At 48.4% G+C, this 24,505-nt stretch overlaps 1 protein-coding gene across 3 annotated transcripts in view; it reads right to left on the reverse strand.

Moving 5' to 3' along the window:
* NHS (NHS actin remodeling regulator) overlaps positions 1–18,117 on the reverse strand; it is a 343,065-nt gene extending 324,948 nt beyond the window's left edge. For all 3 annotated transcript variants that reach the window (XM_067022942.1, XM_067022943.1, XM_059050772.2), the window contains exon 1: positions 17,498–18,117. In XM_067022942.1, the coding sequence (XP_066879043.1) occupies positions 17,498–18,029 (532 nt within the window). In that variant the 5' untranslated portion in view covers positions 18,030–18,117. The remainder of the gene's footprint in view (positions 1–17,497) is intronic.
* Positions 18,118–24,505: the final 6,388 nt, after the last annotated feature.

A 24,505-nucleotide genomic window follows, 5' to 3' on the forward strand; every position in this document is an offset into this window, starting at 1 on the left:
ATCAGAACGCATTACATAGAGAAAAGTAGTATTGTTGCTAAAACTATTGTCTCAGCTACGGGCATCTACTGGATCCCAAATGTAAAACATATTTCTCACTGTGGATCATGATCAAAACATGTTTTTTTGTTTTGTTTTGTTTTGTTTGTTTGTTTGTTTGTTTTGCGGTATGTGGGCCTCTCACTGTTTTGGCCTCTCCCATTGCGGAGCACAGGCTGCGGACGCGCAGGCTCAGCGGCCATGGCTCACGGGCCCAGCCGCTCCGCGGCATGTGGGATCTTCCCGGACCAGGGCACGAACCCGTGTCTCCTGCATCGGCTGGCGGACTCTCAACCACTGCGCCACCAGGGAAGCCCAAAACATGTTTTAAAAGTACTGATTTGGTATATATCCTTCCAGACATTTTTCCCCTATATTCTTACATCTTCTTAATAAACATGCAATAATCTGCATACTATTTAGTAGTAAGAGATTTTTAACTTTGGAATATAACATAAACACAATTTGGAGTTAATAAATATCTATTTGTATCATTTTAATGGCAGTAGACTATTTCACCATTCCAGCATGTAGTAATGTTGTCTGCCGTACTAATGTAGAGTAATGCTGTTTGTTCGATCAATTTTCTATTGCTAATCATTTAATGTATTTCCAATAATTCTTAATTATAAGCAGCACTGAGGCATCTATACATTCTTTTACTTCTATACTTATTTTCTCAGGTTGAATTCTGAAGTGACATCTCTGGCATACAGCTTTTTTGTATATTAATTTCATAAAGGCCAACTGCTTACTAGAAAATGTACACCAATTCCACACTTCCGTCAGCAGTGTCTGGAAATTCTACCAATTCACACTTCCATCAGCAAAGTCTGAAAGTATCCTCATTCCCACCCCAAACCTGACCAGTATCAGTATTCCATTTTGGCCTACGTGAATAAATGAAAAAAATGGCAATTTATTTTATTTTGGCTTGATTAGTTATCTGAATTGAGGTCACTCACAGTTAATTTACTCCTGCCTTCAAGCAACCCTATAGAATACAAATAGGCAACCACTGAGCTAGCAAAGAATCCTGTGTATCCAGGAGGTGAATCTTCTGGGTCTAGGCAGTAAAGGCCTTGATACAGAAGATGACTCCTGCTACAGCCAATACCTGATTTTACCCAATCTACTAAGTTATCATCAAACAACGAATTAGTTACAGCCAGACACGTAGCCACTGCCTGGCCCCATCACATGTGTTAACATCCAACAAAGCCATATGCCTGCCGTCAGATGCATGGCTGGTACTCCTTGATTCGTGAACCTTTCTGTCCAGACGTCCATCCCAATCCCAGACCTTCTGAGCATCCAAGGTCCCACCTGGACATCGTCTGTATGTCTTTTGTTTTTTTATGCCTCTGCTTCCCCATCATGAACTGGAGACAGAAGGCTATCTCAGTGGCGATAAGGAGCTGGGCAGGGTAAACAGAGGACCAAAGCTGAAGACAGACAGCTATGTCTGGATCCTGGCTGAGGCCCTTTTTTTTTTTTTCTTTCTTTCTTTCTTTTTGCGGTACGTGGGCCTCTCACTGTTGTGGCCTCTCCCGTTGCGGAGCACAGGCTCCGGACGCGCAGGCTCAGCGGCCACGGCTCACGGGCCCAGCCGCTCCGCGGCACGTGGGATCCTCCCGGACCGGGGCACGAACCTGCGTCCCCTGCATCGGCAGGCGGACTCTCAACCGCTGCGCCACCAGGGAAGCCCGTGAGGCCCTTATAAGCAGTGTGCTCTTAGAGCCACCAGGAGAGCCTCCGTTTCCTCATCTACAAAAAAAAATCCCATTTCCATCACAGCATTTTGAGGGGTTTGTGAAATAACATGAATAACATGTACTAGCAGAAAGCAGTCACACAACACGTTAAGGAAACGTGAGTGTGCTTGATGTCTGCCTGAACACGTCCAGAAGAATCTCCTTGATGACAGTCAGCTCAGACAAAAGTTCAGCCATTTTCTAAAAACTAGGGGCAGGGCTGGCCACAGAAAAAAAAATTTCAGGGGTGAAGAAGAAATTGTAGGCCCTGGTCTCGGCTGTGCCCCCCAAAAGAGAAGGGCAACTCGAGACAAGCAGTGGATTTAAGCAAGAGTTACCCAGGTCCTCAGAGTAAATTTGGATTTTTAAAGGCCTCTTATTCTGCATAAAGCTCTTTTGCATTTCACACCTGGTTCGAAGAGAAGAGCATATCCTGGCACCAGCTCCAACTTCTGACCTCACAGAGCCGCCTTACCAGGCCTCCAGTTTTTAAAAGCCAAAAGTCAGTTACAGTCTCCTCTGCATTTGAAGAACATCTGGGTTAATGGTCCAAAGCAGTTCCCTCATGGAAAAAAATCACCTCACTTATCCTCTAGCTGGGAAAAGGAATATAGCAAAGTACAGTCAAGTTGAAAACCGTGTTCAAATTTATCCAAAAAAACCCCCCCTTTCAAAGGCCCGGCTGTGTGTCACTCGGCAGCAGGGTTCCCCGGGGCCTTTTCACAGCCATTTTTCAGGCTTAACTGTAAAGGCGTCACACACCTTCACACCCAAAGGAACCAAACGTTCCATCAAAACACCAGGCGGACGTAGGGCTGCTGGAGCCCCCAAGATGTTTCGGATATTCCCAGGAGGCTTGAAGGAGAAGGCTCAGACTCAAAACAGTCAGGCCTCAATTCTCCAGTCTTGGTCATTTCAAACCAAAGAGTGAGGAAGCCTGGGGCGCTGGGGTGGGGTTAGGGGGGTTACGCTACTCATTGAGTCCAGGACTTCTAGCCTCAGCAATGGAGTCTGGGAAGCTGAGCCTGTATCGGAGGTTTGAAAGAAAGTCCGGTGGGCGGCTTTTTAGAACTTGCTTGAGGCCTTTTCAACCCTCAGAATCCACAAAGTTCTGTCTAGCCTGGGTTGCTACTTTGTGGATCAGATATCCAAGGCCCTGAAAGTGGAAGGAAGCAATCTGAAAATCCCAAAGGATTCTCCTTCTCACAGAGGAAGAGCTGAAGCAGCACCAGTAAAAATTCCAACGTCAAACTCTGATTACAAGGAGTTTCCAAGTGATCTGAAACATAGCTTTGTGAAAAGCCCTGGTCTGAGAATCAAAAGGCTCCATGGCTATGCTTTAATATAAAAAGAGGCGGAAAAAAGGTCCTTTGAAGTAAATCACATTTCCTTCATTTTAGACACCCAAACTTTGCCATTACAGATCAGGCATAATCTTTACATTCCAGAAAAGTAGAACGAAACTTTTGCTTAGCCTAGAAGCCAAGAGACGGCAAGGAATAAGAACAGTCACTGTCAGAGCCTTGAAACATCTTACTAAGAGAGTTTTGTAAAACTACAAGGCAGGGAGTTTTCACTCAAAAGAAAAGTGTAGGTACGTTCACCAAAAGATAGGAACTAGAATGTTCATAGCAGCATTATTCAGAATAACCCAAACAGGAAACTATCCAAATGCCCATCAACAACAGAAGGGACAAATAAATCACGGTATAGTCATACAAAGGAACACTATACAGCAATGAAAATGAATGAACTACACTTACATACAACACAGATGGGTCACACAAATATAATTTTAAGCAGACAAAAAAATCCATATATAAAAAAGCACATACTGGATGATGACACAACAGACCAAAACAGACTGTTAGAAGTCAGGATAATGGCCAACTGGGTGGGGAGCGGGGGGCATGCTTGGAAAGGAACTGTCAGGATTGCCAGAGGGTTGTGTGAATGCCGTCTTATGCCAGGTGCTGGTGAAAGAGGTATGTTCAATGCGTAAAGATACATTGAGCTGTACATTTATAACTTGTACACATTGCTTTGTGTTATAATTAGCTCTTAAAAGTTTTACAAATATATGTATATCATTTTTATATGGTGGGAGAGAAAGAGAAAGAATATGAATGAATTCTTTTGCTTCCAGGTAGCAACATTTCTCTAGAAACTAGAACTGTTAACAAGTCTTTATTTCCATTTGCTTCCTTGAGGAAAGCTGTTACACTGCTCTGGGCACACACAGAAACTCTTTATGTCTCTCAGGGAAAGAAAAAAAAAACCTCTACATTTAGAGCCCCTTTTATTCCGTGAAAGTATTTTGGAGTACTTTCGTCATCTATTCATTTTCAGGAAAACCAGTCGTTTTTTCTCCCTGTGCTGTATCTCTACATCAGTCAGGATCAGCTAACTGCTTTAACAAATATCCCGTAAATCTCACGAGAAAAGTTTACTTCTCCCTTATATGAAAGCCAATCAGGTGGTGGCAGACAGCCTTTTATGTGGTGATTCTGGGACCCAGGCTCCTTCTGTCTGGTGGCTCTACCATCCTTTAGGGCCTTGGAGTCCTCCCATGGATCCTCTGCATGCAACCAGCACAGTGGGGAGGAAATAAACTGCAGAGGATCAAGTAGGAGCTTTTATATGCCCATCCCAGAGGAGAGCAATTATTCCTCTCACATTCCATTGGACAGAACTCAGTTACATGGTCCCACCTAACTGCAAGGGAGGCTGGGAAATGTAGTCTAGCTGTGTTGCCCGGGGGGAAAAGGGAAAGAGTTGGTAAACACCTTAGGTATCCTCTGTCATGGTCTGCCCAAATCCATCATCTCCTTTCTTCTGCTAGCTGTTCCATGCCTGGTGTCTGACTGCAAGGCGCAGAAGACAAAGCCCTGGGCAAGTCATTACCGGACACGATACAGATAGCCCCAGAAAGTGAGGGCACGGGTGTATGCACCCAGCACCACTTCCACAATAGGACACGTCCTCAGCCACGCCTCCCCCGCCAGCAGCAGAAGTCCACATCCCCCAAAACAATGAAGGTGGAATGACAGCCGATGCTAAATTGTTCTTGCAGGATCCCCTGACATGAGTTAGGCTAGCCAAGCCAGAAAGCGGGCTGAGATTCTTCTGCGCTCATTTGCACCTTGCATCCAGCCAGCCAGAATATTTATGCCGCTTGAGGAGCGACAGAGGCTGGGTTCTATCTATTTTCACATCTCTTTCCTTTACCCAAGCCCCCTGATAATAATAATGATAAAACAACAACAAAAATAGTAGCATGGATGGCATGCAGGCATTCACTAGCACTTACTATGTATTCTGTGTATATGTCACACACTGCTGGAGCTGTCTACGGATTGATTCGCTCAGTCCTCACAACCATTCTCTGTGGTGAGTCCTAACACTATCCCCATTTCACAGATGAGCAAACTAAGACAAAAAGACTACAAATTTGTCGAAGGTTGCATAGCTGGCAAGTATCAGAACTGAGAGAATCAAAGGCCTTTCACTAGAAAGGCAGCTGCGATTAGGAAGACAGCCTGCGATCATGACAAAAAATCCCAGACCCTCAGGGTACAAACCTTGAACCCAAGCTTGAACCCAAGCTTCCTAAAGAGGGCTTGATCCAACCAAGGTGAATAGGCCACAGAAAAGCGTATAGAGCAACTTGGAAACAAAGTCCAACCTGAGAAGTAAAGGAGGGTGTCTCTTTGGTTGGGGTTTTTTGGTGGTTTTTTTTTTTTTTTTTTTTTTTTTAAATTTTCCTTCTCGCTCAACCGCTGTTAAAAACTGAATTAGCAAATCAATCAAGAAAACCCAAAAGGGCTTCAAATTAACCTTGACCAGCCAATACTCTTAATAGGCTACACCACTCACTGTCTTTACTCAAATGAGTGAGTAAGTGAATCTCATTTCTCACTATCACCTCCCGCCCTAACACCAGCCTGAGATTGGCCGGTCTTAGGCTACAGGGAAGGGGTTAAAATAAAGCCACACAAGCAGCAACCTTATGCAGTATATTTTCCTTCGTGCAACTGGATTAGTTTTAATTAGCGAAAGCTCAAACTTTGCCAGATGAGCACTAGTGACATCTGATACCTGAGCAAGGTTCCAAAATCTCTTCTCTCACACTGAAGGCATTTAACCCAAGTGAAACTCTCCGAAAACCTTCCACGACATCCTTCCCGGCGTCTCTTCTTGCTTTGCCCACTTTCCCCCAACACTGCCCCAAACTTTGAAGCATCCTTCTCTCCTATTTATGAAGCAGAAAGCCCCATGACTCTCACATGGAAAAGGATTTCTGTGGTATTTATTCATGCTGCGCTCTCCCCGCCCCCAAAGTTCATCCCTAGAATCAAAGTCTCAAGAAACATGTGCCATCTTGTAAATGGGAGCACTTCCGGGGGGGGGGGGGGCAGCTGGCTGAGGCGGCAGAACTTTGATGTGAAATTCACATGGAAAATACAGCTTTACTCGTATTATTAAAATATAAATCCATAGTGGGGAGCAGCCGCATAGCACAGGGAGACCAGCTCGGTGCTCTGTGACCACCTAGAGGGGTAGGATAGGGAGGGTGGGAGGGAGACGCAAGAGGGAGGGGATATGGGGATATGTGTATGTGTGTGGCTGATTCACTGTGTTATACAGCAGAAACTGACACACCACTGTAAAGCAATTATACTCCAATAAAGGTGTTAAAAATATATATATATAAATCAGGCTCGAGGAACAGAGTCCAGATGCACTCTGGAGAGAAACATAAATACTGATATATTCTAACGAACGTTGTCTCGCAGGCTGTCATCCTTCCTCATAGCTCCTATAGCTCTTTCCTCCCTCAGCTGTCTAGTAGTAAAAAATCAAGAGTAGCTGAACTCCAGAGTAGGGCTTCTTATTCCACAAATCTAAATGCACTTAGACAGAATAATTAGAAATCACTTTTTAAACAACTCGCTTCATCCTCCAGCCAGGCTTCAAGCATCAGCTGATAACAGTTACAAATTAGCATTCCCTGCTACTTAAAAATGTGCTTAAGAGTAAAAAGTTCTTTTTTTTTTTTCCCATCTCTTTTTAAATGTTATTTTTAGCTTTATCTTAGAAAAACTCCTACTTCTAAGTTACCCCTGGGGCGTCTGAGGCCAGATTCTTATCCTTGGGTCAAGCGGTGCCCTCCCTAGAGCTCGGCACCAAGATGTCACAAACAGTCAGCACCGTCAGACCAAAGCGAGGAAACTCCACGGTCCCAATTTGTGTTAGAAATCTTTTTTTTTTTTCTTTCAGTCTTTTTTTACATTGGGATACAACTGCCATACATTATATTAGTTTCAGGTGTAAATCATAATGGTTCAGTGTTGGTATATAGTGTGAAATGAGTGCTACAAGAAGCCTAGTTAACATCCACCATCTTACACGGTTACAGTTTTTTTCCTTGTGATAAGAACTCTGAAAGTCTACCCTCTTAGCAACTTTCAAATATACGTTATTATTGACTATACTTACCATGCTGTGCATTACATCCCCAGGACTTTTTTACGTTGTAACTGGAAGTTTGCTCCCTTGCAAATCTGAAACATGGAATCGCTAGTTCTTAGTCTGATGCTACTGGATGGTCCAGAAGTTTCTGAGGAATTCTTATCTTCCATGCCCATATTCATACAACAGGCCTGACAGGGGCTGGTGTGCGGGCACCAGAGTTCAAATACTGTTTTCGAACCTCAGAAGAGCCCTCTGTAGCTAAAGAGAGGGAAGAGTCTCCATCTTAATACGAGGGCGGGGTGCTCAGGTGAGTACAGTTGTTAAAACTCACCAAACTACACGAGAGCTGTAGATTTCACTGCCAATTATACATTAACTTTTTTTTTTTTAACATCTTTATTGGAGTATAATTGCTTTACAATGGTGTGTGAGTTTCTGTTGTAAAAAGACTATTCGATAGGACACCTTTTCAGTTGTTCCAAGACAGCAAAATAAGATTCATCAACAAGACTCTAAGAGAAGTGCCTGCCTCGACATTCAGAAGTGGCTTTGCAAAACGCATTAGACACGTGGGAGAATTTGCTTTCGCTCTCCTCCGAGCAGGAGCGTGACACGTTATAACAATGGCTTCCCTTGGAGCAAGTCCGGCGCAGTAAGGCGTGTGTGTGTGTGGAGGGGGGGGGGGTCCTTTCCTTTTCAATTTTATGCCCTTCTGTGTGGGCCGAGGTGCCCAGCCCTGAACACGAAACAAAATATGCCAACAGCTCTAAGCTCGATCCAACCGCTTCTCGTTATTTCCACCAAACTACCACTGTCTCTCACCAGGACAGCCTCCCGCTTGGTCTGTCTGCTTCTACCCCTGCCTCTCCCACAGTCTCTTCTTGACCCAGTAGCCAAAGTGATCCTTTTATTTTCTTGTTTGTTTTGCGGCAAGCGGGCCTCTCACCGCTGCGGCCTCTCCCGCTGCGGGGCACAGGCTCCGGACGCGCAGGCTCCGCGGCCATGGCTCACGGGCCCGGCCGCTCCGCGGAATGTGGAATCCTCCCGGACCGGGGCACGAACCCGCGTCCCCCGCATCGGCAGGCGGACTTGCAACCACTGCGCCACCAGGGAAGCCCCAAAGTGAGCCTTTTAAACTCTAAGTCAATCATGTTATGGCTAGCGTCCAGTGAGTCCCCGCTTCACTCGGAGCAAAGGGCAGAGGGCTCACTCACAATGGCCTACGACACTCTACACCGCCGAGCCGCCTTCCAGCCCCCCTCCCCGGCCTCCTCTCCTCCCACTGTCCTCCCTGCATGCCCCAAATCCACCACACTGGCCTCCTTACCAGCCCTCCAGCACACCAGGCATGCTCTCACCTCAGGGCCGTTGCGGGACCTCTGGTTTCCTCTGCTGAAACACGGCCTCCAGCTCACTACCTTATTAACTCCCTCACCTTTTCCCAATCTTCACTCCAATGCCGTTTCGTCAATGAGGCTCACCTGGCCGCCCCACTGAAAACCGCAGCCTCAGCCCGGCCCTCATCCTGGGCTGGTCGCTTTTCGCCCATAACACTTAACACCTGCTACCGTGCTTTGTAATCTCCTTAAAAGTAATACTAGGTTTGTTGTTTATGGTTTCTCTCTCTCTCCTCTGTCAACTGTTTGGAACTTTTTGTTCACTGGTGAAACTCAAGGGCCTAGACGAGTGCCTGGAATACAGTCAATGAACGACTCTGGATGCTAAGATCATCGGTCATTTTATTTTGATACCTCTCTGCATAACAAAAAGAGGCCACCAAGAACACAGAGATCTTAATAGCCGTCTGACCACACAGAGGGACGGAGCACCTCCTGGTCAGCTGTCTCCCTCCGCCTGACCCAGCATTTCCCAGATTCAGGCACAGGTTTTTACACCTGCTTGGAAAGATTTAACACAGGCCTCCCACTCTGCATGATCCAATTATAGTACCAATAAAGTAACAGCCAATAATTACCAGGGGCTGGCCAGTGTGCCAGGCACAGCTCTAAGTGCCAGAACACCTGACTCCTTTGGCCCTGTCAACAAGCTGATGTAGCAGGTACTGCTTTTATCTCCATGCCGTAACAGAAGAAGACCAACGACGCAGGACTGGAAGCACGTGGTCTAACTTCAGCATCCATACTCTTAAGCACGTACTAGCTTCCTCTCGACAATTAGATAAACCAGATACCGGACAGCCTTGCTCAGACTGAGCCGAAGCAAACTCCGAAGGCTGTGAATTCCAAACCTTTCTCAAAGAAAGGCGGGAAGCAGCACTTGGATCCTCTGCCTTGGACAAACCAGGCACTTTGGAGCCAGAGGAATGGACTCTAGGACCCAGAGAGTCCCCTTGCCGTCCAGCTTTACAGTCCTTCGATGGCTAACAGCAAAGCAGGTTCCCCCAAATAAACTCTTTATCCATCATACACAAGAAAATTTAAATAGCCCCTCTGATGGCTGTGAGTCCAGTTTGAGCCAGACTAACCTCATCTCCCTTTTGAGTAGGGTTATTACACTGGGAGATCAAAGGCGTGCTACAGACATATGGTATCATGATTTCAGCAAACCATTTGACAATCACTCATGATGACAGATCTTGCGGGCAAGGTGGAGAAATGTGGTTTGAATGGGAAGGTGGGGGGAGCATTCGGGGCTGCTGCAACAGTGGTACCCAAGGAACAGTGATTAAGAGACGTCAGCTTGGAGGGGTGTTGTTAGCGCCGCCTGCCAGTGGGCTCTGGCCTTGAGTCCCTCGGAACAATAATTTTATCAAAGATGTGGGTGATGGGGTAGCATCGTGTTTAGGATGTCTGCGAAGAGCAAAACGCTGTGGGCAGTAGCTGACACAGTGAATCAAGATTTTAAACCATCACCACTGATTGGAAATGAAAGAGCAAAGCAAGCAAGATTCAATTGAACAGACACAATGGGGGAGTCCTGTGAAATTTAAGTTCAAAATACCAACACAAATGGAATAGAGGAAGCCTCATGTAAAAGAACTGCCACCATCAAGGAAAGGGGTTTGTTGGGCTATAGGAGCAATCATGCACCAGTGGTGTCGTGCAAAAGGTTAAGGTAACAAGGGCCCCCTTAGCCCTAGGGGGGCCTGCAGATGGAGAAAGGAATGGGGATAGGAAATGTGGCATTAAGATTCCTGGTTGAAGGAAGTGAAGTTGTTTCACCTGGGATGAAGAAAGCTTAGAAGGGACAATAACAGTCACCTCTAGACACTTAAAGATGTCCCAAGAAAAGAGATTATAAGCAGATTCCATATGGCTCCAGACGGCAGATTAGGACTGAAAGGCAGGCACTGCCAAAAGACAGATGTAGTCTCAGTGTAGATAAGGATTATTTGAGAATGGGAAGTATCCAGCAATAAAGTTGGGGTGTGGGTGGCCACTCCTAGGAGACTCAGAGGGCATAGAAACTAGATGGGCTTCCACTGGGGACATCTTTCAAAAGAGTCCCACCCTGAGTGGGAGGTTGGATTTGATGGACGCTAGGGTCTTTCCCAACAAGACTGTCCAACGCTTGTTAACTTCATTTTGTTCTTGGTTAATTTCACTTTGAAGGACTTGGGCGTTTCATAATTAAGTAATTTTTCAGCATACGGATGCCTAGGTCCTCAGATTCCTGTGTCAGTACACTCAAACCTTCTCATGTTCCGTAATAGATTGAGGGACAGCCATTAGCGTCAGAAAGAAAAATTGACCCCGTCTGTCTCAGTCATTTACAAAGATGAGCTAGACAGGGTCTCTGCCCTTTGTGGGCTTACGCTCTGGTTAAGAGTGCTCTCCAAAACCTTATTTCCACAAATTTAGACCTTAGAATGAGAGCCTTACATTCAGAAACCATTCTCGCCTCATTATCTTCTGTTTTCACTTACTATCAAGATGTGATCCATGAGGAATTCTTGGTGCAAAAAGAACGTGCAGGAATTTTTGTGACTGAGAGTTTGGTCTTGGGATACTCTTCTCATGATCGTTTTTAACCGAGTGTCCCACAAAATCTTTTGGTTCACGATTTTTACTAGAGTAAAAAGAAATTCAACTGAACTATCAAAACAAAATTCCAACTGTATTTAAAATTGTCTTTGTTCTAAAATTTCAAAGCATTGGGAATTACCTGGCAGTCCAGTGGTTAGGACTCTGCGTTTCCACTACAGGGGGCGAGGGTTCGATCCCTGGTCAGGGAACTAAAATCCCGCAAGATATGGATGCGGCCACAAAAAAAAAAAAAAAAAAATCAAAGCATTATATGAAGTCAATGGATCTTTAAGACGTTTGCGCTAACATGGGACAACAGGAAAGATGTCATATGTGATTGGAACTTAAAGGTGATGCCCACTGTAGACCAGAAGCCCTGAGACTGAAGATGTTTCTGAGCGCTTACGTGGAATTCACACTTTCCTGATGGCATTGTGTGGAAAACGCCTCCACAAACAGGAAGAGAGGAATCTTTATTGTTACCATCTTAGCAACATCAGCCCAACAGGACCTCAAGGATTTCCTATGTGGTTTGGTAGTTTACATTTAAGAGCTCAATCCAGAGACTTCCCTGGTGGCCCAAGTGGTTAAGACTCCACGCTCCCCATGCAGGGGGCGCGGGTTCGATCCCTGGTCAGGGAACTAGATCCCGCATGCACGTTGCAACTAATAGCCCACATGCCGCAACTAAGACCCGGCACAGCTAAATAAATAAATATTAAATAAATAAATAAATAAATGAATACCCAATCCAGTACAACAAGAAAAGTCTAGAAAGAAATGTGCTGCTGTTACTGGCTATGAGGAAATTACACCCATGAATTATTAACCCTTGCGAGGTTGCTTTTTTTCTCAGTAGCTCCGCGATGGGTTTAAAAGCAGCTTTCCATGGCGCTATTCGGATATCATAATGCCTCAGAAAAACTCACTGAGTAGAGCCAGGAGGAAAAGATACCTAACCACAGATAACGAAAACATTCCCGCCCCCCCAAAAAAAAAACCCACATGAACCAGACTGCAAAGGGTTTTTGTGAGTGGTAGAATGAACAGAATCGGGAGGAAAAGGGTCATCCTTCCAAAAGCAGGCTGAACCCACAATTCGCACTGCCATACCGACCCCAAATGCCCGATTCACCCCACGTGTAACTTCCCAGTCTACTTCTGCGTTTAGCAGTTCCCGGATCTGCTCTGGCTGAAATCACGCATCTCACACAGGGAGTGTGGCTCTCTCGGGGCCATCGTCACTGGCCCATTCCACAGGACGATAAGCAGTACTCTCAAAGCCTGGCCGAGGAAACCGTTGAGGAACTGAGGGGGTGTGTCTTGGTCACCGTGGACCTGAGCTCCTTTTGAGCCTCTTCTCACCTCTGAAGCACTGGCGATCTCCTCCTACGCCAATGAGAGGTTAGACTGTAAGCCCACTAAAGGGTAGTAAGTTATTTCCAGACCCAGCACAGAGCGTCTGGAGGGCTTGGCCATGTGGCGAATCTAATAACCCTCGGGGGAGGAGTTTAGGGAAAAAGAATGAGAGGCGTCACCTCTACCACACTCCCAGCCCTAGGTCTTTGTCCTCACAGTTCAAAGATTACACAGGTTGTTTTGACATGGGTTCTCCCAGACCTGATGAGTACAAGTGCAAGTTCAAGTGCAAGAAGTTTTTGTGGCAGGCGACCCCAGGGAGCACCCATAGGTAACTGAGAAGTGAGACGGAGAAAAGAAGGCAGTGAATACACAGTGCGTTTTCAAATAAGTCACCGCTGTGGGCAACTGCAGCTCAGTCCCCTGGGGAACTCTTGAGAGATGGTATAGAACGTGTCTCAGGGCTCTCTCATCCAAGGGGCAAGGAAGTGAGGCCACTGGTCCACCAACGTCCTGTCCAGCACTGGCTGAGTACTACTTCAGAGGCAATGATTCGCTGGCACTTCTGGCTTTCTCTGTGTGCAAGGCCCAGCGCGGTCCATCAGTCAGAAAAAAAAAAAAAAAAAAAAAAAGCCCTAGGCAGAGTCACAGGAGTTGGCAGTAAGGAGCCATCAGAATGAGAGGTGAGGGCTGAAGGAATCTAGCAGGGCGCCAACACGGTCTGCTGTCCAGAAGGAAGAAAGCTAAGACAAAGGTTAGCCCAGAGTTCTAGAAAACTCGGAGGCGGGAGGTGGCAGGCAAGGAATCAGGTTCCACTTCACAGAGAAGATGACGTGTCCACTGATTATCAAAGAAAGAGCAGAAATGAGCCAGTGACATGTTCCAGAAGAAGAGAGTAGTATACACATTGGCCTGAAGAATGAGAAAGCCTGGCGAGGTGGGGAACAGCCAGGAGTTCAGTGTCACTGGACTGGGGTGGAAGGTGGGGGAGGCAAGGGGGGCACATGTCAGGTGGACAGAAGCGTATCGAGAAGGGCCTTGATTTTACTGTTGTAATTCCCCTGGATTTGTGCAGCAACGTGTGGGAGAAAAGACCAGTGTTCGGGAATACAGTTTGTGCACTCAGACCTGGACCCTAATTCTAGGCTCCAGCACTTTCTAGCTGTTGCTACCCGGAGCAAGCTGCTAATCCTCAGTAAAGTCGGAAAATAACTCTCATCGAGTCACTGTGAAGATTAAATAAGATGATTCATATAAAATCTTAGCATAGGGCCTGACATAGAACAGAACTGAATAAATGTTAACTAAAAATAAAATAAATGTACTCGCTAGATGACAAACGTGTTACTGCAGTGAAATGGGGAAACGATGGTCTTTTCAGGACATGGCAATGGATTAACTGTGTATCCACATGGAAAAGAATGCATCTTGACCCCTACCTCATACTATTTGTAAATATGAATTCCATGTGAATCATGGATCTAAATGACAAAGGCCAAACAAAAAAAAACTTCTAGAACATAGAAGAATATCCTCATGACCTTGGGGTCAGTGAAGAATTTAAGAGCAAACAGAACAGAGCACGAAGACCACTAACCATAAAGAAAAGGATCCATAAACTGGACTACATAAAAATAAGAACTTCTGCTCACCAAGAGGTAACACTACGAGAGGGAAAAGGCACACAACAGAGAGAAGGTAATTGCAATGTCTATAGCTCACAAATGACTCATATACACGATATATAAAGAACTCCTACAAGACAAGAAAAAAACATACAAAGAACCTTACTGAAAAGTGAGTAAAGGCCTCAAACAGGTAACTCACCAAAGAGAATATTCAAGGGGTCAAAAATATATGTGAAGAGGTGTTCAGCCTCACAAGCCATCAGCAAAATGCAAATTAAAACCACAATGAGATTTGTATTAGCTACCCAGAGAGTAGCTACAATTAAAAGACGAGACCATACGTGTTCTCTCTTCGTCCCTTCTTATGTGGCCTTCCTCTCCACCCCTCCACTGAAACAGCACTTAGCAGGGCCACTCATTGCTAACAACGTACCAAGCTCAATGGTCTTGCCTCAGCGCTCACCTTCCTCTCAGAAGCATTTGACCAAAATGATTCCTCCTCCATTCCTGAGACACCTTCTCCTGGCTTCCATCACACCATGCTCTCCTGATTTCCCCTCTAGCAGCTGTCCAAGGATGAAGCAGCATGGAGGATGGTGACCCGGGTGGGAAGGCTATACAGGGGGTATGGAGGCACCCAGACACATTCAAAGGGAGAGAAAAGAGAACTTCGGTCACGTCCAGGCTCCCTCTCCCTCTGAAACTCCCCTAGGCCTTGAGCAATGCTAAAGGGAGATGCAGTGAGATAGCGGATGCCACTGGTACTCCACCCACACACAGCCCCTCTCCCCTCCCCAGGCAACCCCTGCAGACATTCCCGTACACACCATAGGCTTTTGGCATCTCTCTACCTGGCCTGGGAGCCTGCTGAGCCCACACCTGCGGCAGAGGCCCCGGGAGCCAGGGAGTTCAAGCTCCAGGTACTCTCCATCAGTGAGGGACGGAAGTTGGTGGAGAAATACCGTAGCTTCCCCACTCCTCAGTGGGACACTTCTGAGGTGTGTGCTGGATTGAACCCCAGTTGCCCACTTCCCCACTCCCTCCCTGTGCTTTCTGGGATCCCCTCTCAAATAAACTCCTTCACAGAAATCCTCGCCTCCGTCTCTGCACACTGGGAAGCCCAAATTAAGACACATAATACCGTGCTTTTCCTCCCGAAGGTAATGCCTTTTATGACATTAAACAGGAACAATACCATCCTAAATTTATCTGGACAAGAGAAGAGAGAGGTCTGTGCACAAAGTATGGAGATACCGTTTTAGAAAGAAGTAAAAATAATAGATTTTAAGTCTATCCCTTGTCTTATATGAGCCCCATCTTCATTTATTTATTCATGTATAAATATGCACAAATAGAGTATATGTTCATCGATCGTATGCACACACCAAAAATCCCCTCTTTTCTCCATTCACCATTAGTTTGTACTCCAAACAGTGAAAAGGATTATATTAAATTCTGGGTACATAACTACCCACTCCTGCCTCTAAAGAAAAAGGGGAGAAGAGAATTCATTCTGCTCCATCGCTGAGTTTCACTTGTGAGAAATCTAATTTAAGGTGCAGTGGGTCTCTCTCTCACACACACACACACACACACACACACACACACACACACACACACACACACACACACACACACGGGAAATGTATGCACCACTCAACAGTCTGCAAAACTTCCCTCCACTTCTTTTGAAGTAAAATCACCACTCACCCTGACCACACTCCCCAGATATCAGCGCTGTTGAAAGTGAAGGGCCGGTCCCTGCTGTGTGGTTTGAGGTAAAAAGGAGGCAGGATTAAAGCGCTCATTTCAAGTCCCAAAAGTAAAATACGACTTGGCCTACGGCAGTCCTAATTCTTTCCAGAACTCATCCCCGGAATTGCCCTTTTAAACAACCAGTCATTAACCCAACTCCGGGTCCTTTATAGCTGCGAAAACCGATCGCGCACATCATTTATTCATTACGCTTATTATTATTGTTATTGCAGAAAAGCAGCGAATTCCCGGGCGGGGTTCAGAGGGGTTTTTTTGGGGGGAGGGGTACTGCGCGAACGGGGTGGGGGGGGGTGGGGGGGGTCGGTTAGGAGGCTGTGCCGGGTTGAGGGACTGAGGTGCCCGGAAGTCCCCGGGGAAGGATGCCTTGAGGGCGCCCCCGCCCCGCGCGCTCTGCGGCCACCGCCACCGGCGCAGCTGCTGCAGCAGCAACCGGGGAAGCTTCTTATGTAAGTCAGAGCCGCTGACATCACCTTCGCTGCGAGCGTCGCAGCCGCTGGACTAGGCGCCAAAGGACCGGCGTGCTGGCTTACGGCCCCCGCCCACCGTCCGGTTGTTCCTAAATGACTCCAACGCCTCCCGATTTAGCCAACCGTGCGCCAGGGGACTCTCCTGAGCGCCAGAATGACATTTATTGGGAGCCCTGGGATGTCGCAAGAGTGAAGTTAACGGGCAGCAAAGGTGCCCAGGGGTCTTGTACACACGGGTGAATTGGGGCGACAGTCCACGTTGGGGGAAGGGGAGGGGGGCGGAACCCCTCCGAGATTCTCGGAGGGCAGATGGCACAGAGAGCCATTTAGTAGGAACCCTGTTCTGTTCAGGGCAGAAGAGATGCCCAGGGGTCTCATCGATCTCCCCAGGGCCCGGGACACTCCTCCATCCACGCCCCTCCCAGGCCAGAAGGCTGGAGCAGAGTGCTTCGGAGTTCACTCCGGGAGGCGAATGGCGCCGCGCTACGTCGCACACAAACGCAAGGCACAAGTTCGGGGCTTGGTGCAGCCCGTGAAGTCACCGTAAGAGGGACAAAACCGCCACGGCGTTGCAGAAGCCCTAAAAGGACACTCACAGCTCCTCGAGCGGTCCAAGCACGCACTGGGGTGGGGGTGGGGGGACTACAGGGCTCCGGGATGGGCTGCTGGAAACCACAGAAGTTGCACCAACCTCCCGCCCCGCCGGGGAGGGACCGAGAAATCGAGCCCCAGAGGTGAATGACAGGCCCCTCTGTCTCCTATGTCCCCATAAATGCTCCCTCTCAGCCCGCGGCTGCCTTCGAGTCCCGAGACTGCCCCTTTAACTTTCTCCCCTCCGCGTCTGCGTCCCTGCCCCGCACTCCGGGAGGCCCGGGGTGGGTCTCAGGGGAGGCAAGCGTAAGGTGCAAAGCTGCAGCGGGCGCGGCGCCGGGATTGCGGCGACCGCGGAGGGCGCGAGGGCGCGGCGCCGACGCGGAGCGCCGGGCGGGCGGGCGGACGGCGCGGGTACTCACGCACTGCCTCCTGCTTGGGGTCCAGCGTGCCGAGCACGCGCTGCACGCCGCCGAGCTTGCCCTGCAGCGCCCAGACGCGACGGTGAGTGAGCTGGATGTCGCTCTCGAGCTCCTGGAAGAGGCTGCACGCGTGCCGGGCCACGTCCGAGAGCTGCCGGAGGACGCGGGCCAGCGCCGCGTTGCTGACCGCGCACAGGTCCAGCATGAGCAGCACGGCCGCGGCCGCCGCCGAGGACGCCTCGCCGGCCGCTGACGCCGCCTCCAAGCCCCCTGCCGCGCTCTCCTCGCCCGCCGCGGGCGCCTCTCCGTGCGGCGGCAGCGCCTGGTCGGTCGGCGCGGGCAGCGCGCGGGGCGCGCGGGGAGGATCCTCCGGCCCCGGCGCCACGGCCTCGTCCCGTCGGCCGGGCAGCTGCAGGGGCGGCGGCGGCGGCGGTTCAGCGCTGCCTCTGTTCGCGTCCTCCGCCGGGTCAGGCGCCGGGCGTCGCTGCCGGCACAGCCACTGCGGCTCCACGATCCGCTTCGCGAAAGGCATCCCGCGCAGCCGGGCCGCGACTTTCTGGTCTCCTTAAAGCGCCCCGGGCGAGCGGGGAAACGGGCGCGCCCACCTGGGTGGAGAGGGGTTAGGAGTCGGGCAAAGGCGCGTTCGGGGAGTCCGGATACGCAGGGGGCTCCTCGCTCACCTGGCCTCCTCCTCGTCCCCGCCCTCCCCCTAGCAAATCAGTCCAGCCGCTCTTCCTCCGCGTGCACCGTTCCCTGAGGAGGATGACAAGCGTGGGGCACGGAAATCCCGGGGCGCGCCTTGACTCTCCTCACTTGCTTCCAACCCGGGTCGGCTGGCTCAGCTCCATCATTCCTGCGCTCGCCGCCGCCGCCCCGGCCGCTGCCGCCGCCACCGCCTATATAAATGGGCGTGTGTGTATGTGTGTGTGTGTGTGTGTGTGTGTGTGTGTGTGTGCGCGTGTGCGTGTGTGTGTTGTGTGTGTTCGCGCGCGCGCACACCCGCGCGTGTGTGTGTCTGGGTGGGTGGGTGTGCGCGCGCCTCAGTTTGAAAGTACCCCGGCGCAGGCCTCTCCCCGCGCGCCCCTCGGCCGCTCCGGGGAGCAATTGCGCCCGGGATCTCTCTCCCTCTCTGGGCTGGGAGGAGGTTTCGGAAAGGCGCTTTGAAAACCCGGAGAGAGGAATCCGCCTCCAGCCCAGGCGCAGGAGGCGGCGCGGGGGCGGCGGGGCGGACGCAGGGCAGGGGAGGGGAGGGGAGGGGTGGGGGGAGAGGCCCGGGCGAGCGGGGCGCAGCGCCCTGTGCGGCCGCTGGGAGTCACTGGTGGCCTCGCCTCTCCAGGCTTGTTCTGATGCAAAGCCACTTCCTCGCATCCGAGGGGCGAGGATTGAGACTGTCAGCGCGGTGAGGGCGGGGAGTCGTCAAGTTGGGGTTGCCGGTGTGGGTGGCGAGCAAAGAGGCAGGAGGGTGGGGTATTGGGGATGCGGCAGATTGGACGTGTTGGAGCAAGTTGCTTCGCCGAATTCCAGCTCCGAGCAAGTCCTTTGGGTTCTTAGCTGGGAAAAGTGGGCTGACCCTTAGAGTGCCCTGGGCTCTGTGAGCGCTGTGACACAGCTGGGGAGGGTGACGGGGCGTGGGCGCATCTTGGGGTGGCCAGAGTGGGCAGGACGCTATTTATACCCCTTCCCGGGCATCCCTCGGCTGCTGCGCTTGGCCAAGGTCTCTAGAGAACATCATGAATGAGACCCAAACCACCCATGAGCAAAACCCCCAGAAAACTGCCTGCAAAACTCATTGAGGCGTTAGGTAGGATAAGCCAGATTACCTCCCTGTCACCCTACTCTGCTGATCAGACACGGGAATGTTAAAGTTCTCCATCAGAGAGCTGATGATTCACAGAAGAAAGGAAGATTTTCCCCTTTGGTTAACTGAAAGGTGTAAGTTCTAAAAAGGCATGTACGCTATTTCGATTGCAGCAGTCGAAGGCTGGATGCTGTCAGCCTAAAACCTAAAAAAGAGTTTGAGAAATGTTAATAAAATGCATGCTTTCATTCCTCCAAAAAGAATACTGTAAAAATATTTTTTATTTTAAAGCCACAAGCCAGATCTCGGGAATGCAGACTTCATGTCATGGGTCTAAAGAGAACATGGAAAAAATATGTTTCACGGCAACAATAAAGTCCTCCAGCCCAGTGGTGGGGCTCAACACTCGGCACTCTAGACTAAAGGCCTCGACAGACCCCCCTCCCAAAAGAAAATATGACAAAATAGGCAAATAGCGAGTCTAGGTAAAGGGCATATGGGGATTCATCGTACATTCCTTGCAACTTTAAATTTGGGTTTGTTTCCAAATGAAAAGTGGAAAAAAAAAAAAGAATATTTTGGAAAAGGGTCTTTGGGGGTTGTTTTTTCATCTCACAAATCTAAAGAGCTTAGAGCTGGCTGTTTTCAAAGCTAGCTTGACTTTTTGAATATGTTCACAATTCTGAACATGAGTTCTGCTAGGTAGCCAAGCCACGGGCTCCTCCCTAAACACACTGAGGCAGAAAGAACAATGAGGGGTATTTAAAGGCCTCCAGCTAGAGGCCCTTGTGGCAAGTCTGCCCCACGGCTCACTGCCCCTCCCCCGGCACTGCCCTAGTCCCAGCATCCAGGGGTCCTGGCCACCAGACAGAGGTGACTGATGGGGAGGACGGAAACAGTCCATGGGAGGGGGGCCCTACTCTGGACCCAGCAGGGCTAGGATTCCAAGGGGGGCAGTTAAGTTCTAGAACACGCTCGCTACCTTGGTGTCTGCCCCCAAATGGCCGGCAGAGACTCGAGTCAAGATCTCAAAACGATTCAAAGTACAGTAGTTCAGCGGTGGAAAGAGAGAAACTCTTTGTAATCTCCTGGCCTCCTGGTCATGTGCTAATAAAGCCACGTGGGCAAAATAAAAAGCTTTGGTTGTGGCTTTTGATCTCCTTCGTTCTCACTGCCCCTGGACCCTCTTTGGTAGTCGGCAGGGACCTCTCCAAGGTCACTTCAGTATTTTATTTTTGATGACTTTGAAGGACAGCTTTCCTCTCAAAGTCACCAACAATAAAACGAATACTAATTAAAATATGCACTAACACGGTGGGCTGATGTGTTTCTCGGTCCACTGGAAGGTGTGAATAAAGGCACTTTTAGAGAAGTGATCGTTCAACATCCGAGACGCTGTCTAAAAAACTGTGCGCTGGCCTTGCAAGGGCAGCTTCAGACCACCTGGGGGCCTCACTGTGGCTCCACCCTCTCACCCTACGCCCACAGCTGCAGTGTGGCTGCTACTTTATAGACCCGAAACATTTAAACCATGTCACGGTGATGGGGTGCACGAATATTCTTCGTGCTGATGAATTTTCCATACATCCAGGAGCTCTGTCGCTCCTACTCAAATCTCGGATTGCCCCATTTGACTCCGAGTTTCCCCACAAAAAGCTCTGATGAAATCGAGGTTGACATCTGAAGCCAGACTGTTAACATCTACTTATGTGTGTGTTGATCTCTCCAGATCACATACCCCCCCCCCCACCATGTACACATATTTATCACCATGAGCTTACAGCCAAAAGGGAAAAGAAAGGCAGCATTTTTAAATGACCCCATTGCCTAATTCCGGGCAGTCATTCATGCAGCTCAAAGGCCAGCACAATTCTCCCATAAACGCGAATGTTCGGTCAGTATATACCCTTTGCCATTGTAAAACGAACGAACGAAGTATCCTGTGTCACCACGCCCCACAGTTACACTCCTGCCTGCTGCAGCCCAGCGGGGACAAGGTCTTTGTTGAAGGAAAGGACTGGCATTGAGAAGCCACACGGCCCCTCCGCCCTCAGCCTGGCTAGGCTCGGGCTAGCACAGAACCATCGTCAAGCAGCCTCTGGAACCTCCCAAGCAACAAAGCAGAGATTCCTGAAAGATCCTTCACCAAAAATGTCTGTTCTGTCTCAAATATCCCAGCATAGACGCTGCACCACCATTATTTATACTTGAAAAACATTTCTTTTGTCCAAGAAATTCCAGGAGACACACGGGCTTGTTAGCATAATCATGTAATTACAGTGGCTGGAGTCTCCCTTCCTTCACCCAATTGTACCTATTCCTCGCTGAATCACTTTAATTCACTCCAAAAAGCCCTGCCGCTAGGTAAAAAACCATTTTCAGTAATTTAATTGGGCAAAATTATGAGCCTCCCATCCCAACCCAAGTTACCCAAACCATTTCGCAGATAGAAAAATCTATCAAGTTTACATAAGGGAAAAAGCAACAATTTGAAAGTGAATGAATGTAAACCATAAAATGTAATGTGAAAATATCTTGTAATGGAGATGCCTTACACTTGCTAGAGGCAGAAGCGCAGATTTCAGAGTCTGTAGCAAGGGCTGGAGAAGAAAGGAGAGGTTGCCATTCTTGGGAAACTACTGGAGAGTCGTATGGTTCACATTCAAGCAGAACACTTTTTGGAGCTCATCGTTGTCCTATACTCAAACTGTACCCTCAAATAAAGTTAGAGCACAGAAAAACACCTTGGGGGCGAAATAAAAGCTGAAGATGAGAGAGCCGTGAAACATATGGGAAGAAGACATACGCACAACCAACAGAAAGGCTGCAGAAGATGTTACTGGCCCCTCTCCCCTGCACATCAGTGCTCCCGGGGAGGCTCTCCCCAGTGTTGCATTCGTTGCTGAGCTCTGAGATTCACCAGCTCCCTCTCTGCTTTAGCTGTGCTGGTTCCCAGGAGGAAGCCGGCAGCCCGTGCTTCCATGCCACACTGTCGGAGGGAGCATGCTTTCTCCCAGATCTGTGGTTCGCAGTGTGAACGCTATGTCCAAAGTCTTCATGGCTTAGCTGTTGAAATTCAAAAGTCCAAGGTCTTCTAGTTCAGGGACCTTAAATTTGGTCTTGTGTACCCGTGTTCCCAGGAACCACCAGGGGAAAAAACTCACTAAATATCAAAATGTGAAGCCACCGTACAAATAAGTTCAAGTACCTGCCTGTTAACAACTATTAAGTGTATAGTTTCCAGGGGGGGGAGAAAAGACTATATACCACTACAAAAGGGTTTCCTTTGTTTTAGTTTGTGCTTTTCTTCCTCAAAAATCCTCATCGACTCTATTAAGTATGCAGGACAGAGGTTTTTCTCTGCATCTTACTGGCAGGGAAACATGGGGAGAACAAAAAATGATGCTATTAAATGGTTTTCCCAAAATGCCAAAGACAGCAAATCCAAAGATTGTTCCAACCAGCCTTTTTATCTTCCCTGCAAAGAACTGTTGATTACTCACATTGTTTCCAACGGGAGAGATTTTGACTTCTTTCTTATCTTCAAAAATCCTAGCCTCACATTTTACAACTGAATATAATTTTAAACATGCCAAATCTGGATCTAGTCAGAACTGCAAATACATCAAAATAACGGACAGAGTTAAAGCAGATGGAGCAAACAACAAGGGAGTTTCATTCACTTATTCGGTCCTCTGGTTATGCAACAAACATTCACCGGAAGCTTTATTTACTGAGTGCAAACATTTATTGGGTGCTCAGGCCTCTGTTTGCTGCCAGGGATATAAAAGGAAAGAAGACACAAACATCGGCTTTCAAAGGGTGGAGTCTAGTAGGGTAGATAGACATGTAAACAAACAATGGCAGGGCAATGCCGGCAAGCTATAATAGAGATAGGAATTAAGTGCTGCCCGGAATCCCAGAGCGATTAACACTGTCTGCGGGGAATACAGACTGGAGCAAGGATTCTAAAAGCAACATGGGTTTCAGTGCTGCTTCTCACAGCTTAGAAACGGGAAGACTGAAGCTGAGACGAAGCATCACCACATGGTTAAAAGCAAAACACGGTGGCCAAAACTGAGACCCTCCAACCAGCTGCAAGAGAAGATGAGCTTTAGACTAGTATCATTAAAGGGCATTTCCGACAAATCTTTTCCAAATCCTGCAAACCAGTTGGTAGGAGAAAGAATGTGGAAATTATGTCGCTTTTTTTTTTTTTAAGCTGACATGAAATGTTCGCTCTTTGGCAGGGCTCGGTTTAGAAAGAGGAAGTGGATTTTTAATATATTTACTATAAAGCAGAGTCTGCCATTGGGTAAAATGAACCACAGTCTCTGGAGCACATGGCGCTAATAAAGTGAAACAGCCATTCCCCAAGGGTTCATAAGCTTCCCGCCTCCCCACTCACTCCCTGCACCTCCTTCTTTTTTTTTTTTTTTTTTTTTTTTATAACTGTTCAGAATTTGCTCTCCAAGCACCCTTCTGTGATGAAAACACCCCGTGCTGGCCTTGACCCAGAGGAAGTGCTTTGCACTGTGGTGGTCCTGAAATAAATCAGCTCTTTTTGAGAGGAACTTGAGGGAGTGAAATCTACAACTCACGATATCAGTCTGGGATTGAGTCCTTGTGAACTGCAGAGGCAGCAAACTTCAAACTTTATCAAGATCGTCGTGCTCATTAAGGAAGTGAAATGAAGCCAGATTTGAAGGAAAGCACTGGAGTAATTACAGAGTTATGAAGATTTAAAAGCTATGTGCCTGGGCACGCGGAGCGCAACGTGTTTCCTTTGGGCTCAGAGACACCGCAATTACAGGGCTTAGGGGTAGCAGAACACTGAATTAGAACTCCCCCATTAGTTTGATTAATCACTGATGTTAAGTGCAGGCCCTGGAAATGGCTATGGCTCAGCCTGATTTGTGTCTCTTCCTCGCCTCCCCCTCCCCATTTTCCCCTCTATTTCCTTTACGAGATCAGGGGGTCAGGGAAGAATACGAACCTTGTGTAAATGATAAGAAACTGGGTGCAAGCAAGTTAAAACTTCCTGAAGCGTAATGATTTCCCTACATCGGGGTTGGCTTTGCCAAGACTTGTATGATAGTGTGTTCTGTCTGCCTCCCAGGCTGTTAAATGGTAATGGTACAGCGGTGACATGTTGGTAAATCTAATAAGAAAACCAGAGAATAAAGTATTTTATGTGGGTGTAGGACAAG

The sequence above is a fragment of the Kogia breviceps genome, chromosome X, assembly GCF_026419965.1.
Source record: "Kogia breviceps isolate mKogBre1 chromosome X, mKogBre1 haplotype 1, whole genome shotgun sequence".
In the NCBI taxonomy this organism is placed as follows: Eukaryota; Metazoa; Chordata; class Mammalia; order Artiodactyla; family Physeteridae; genus Kogia; species Kogia breviceps.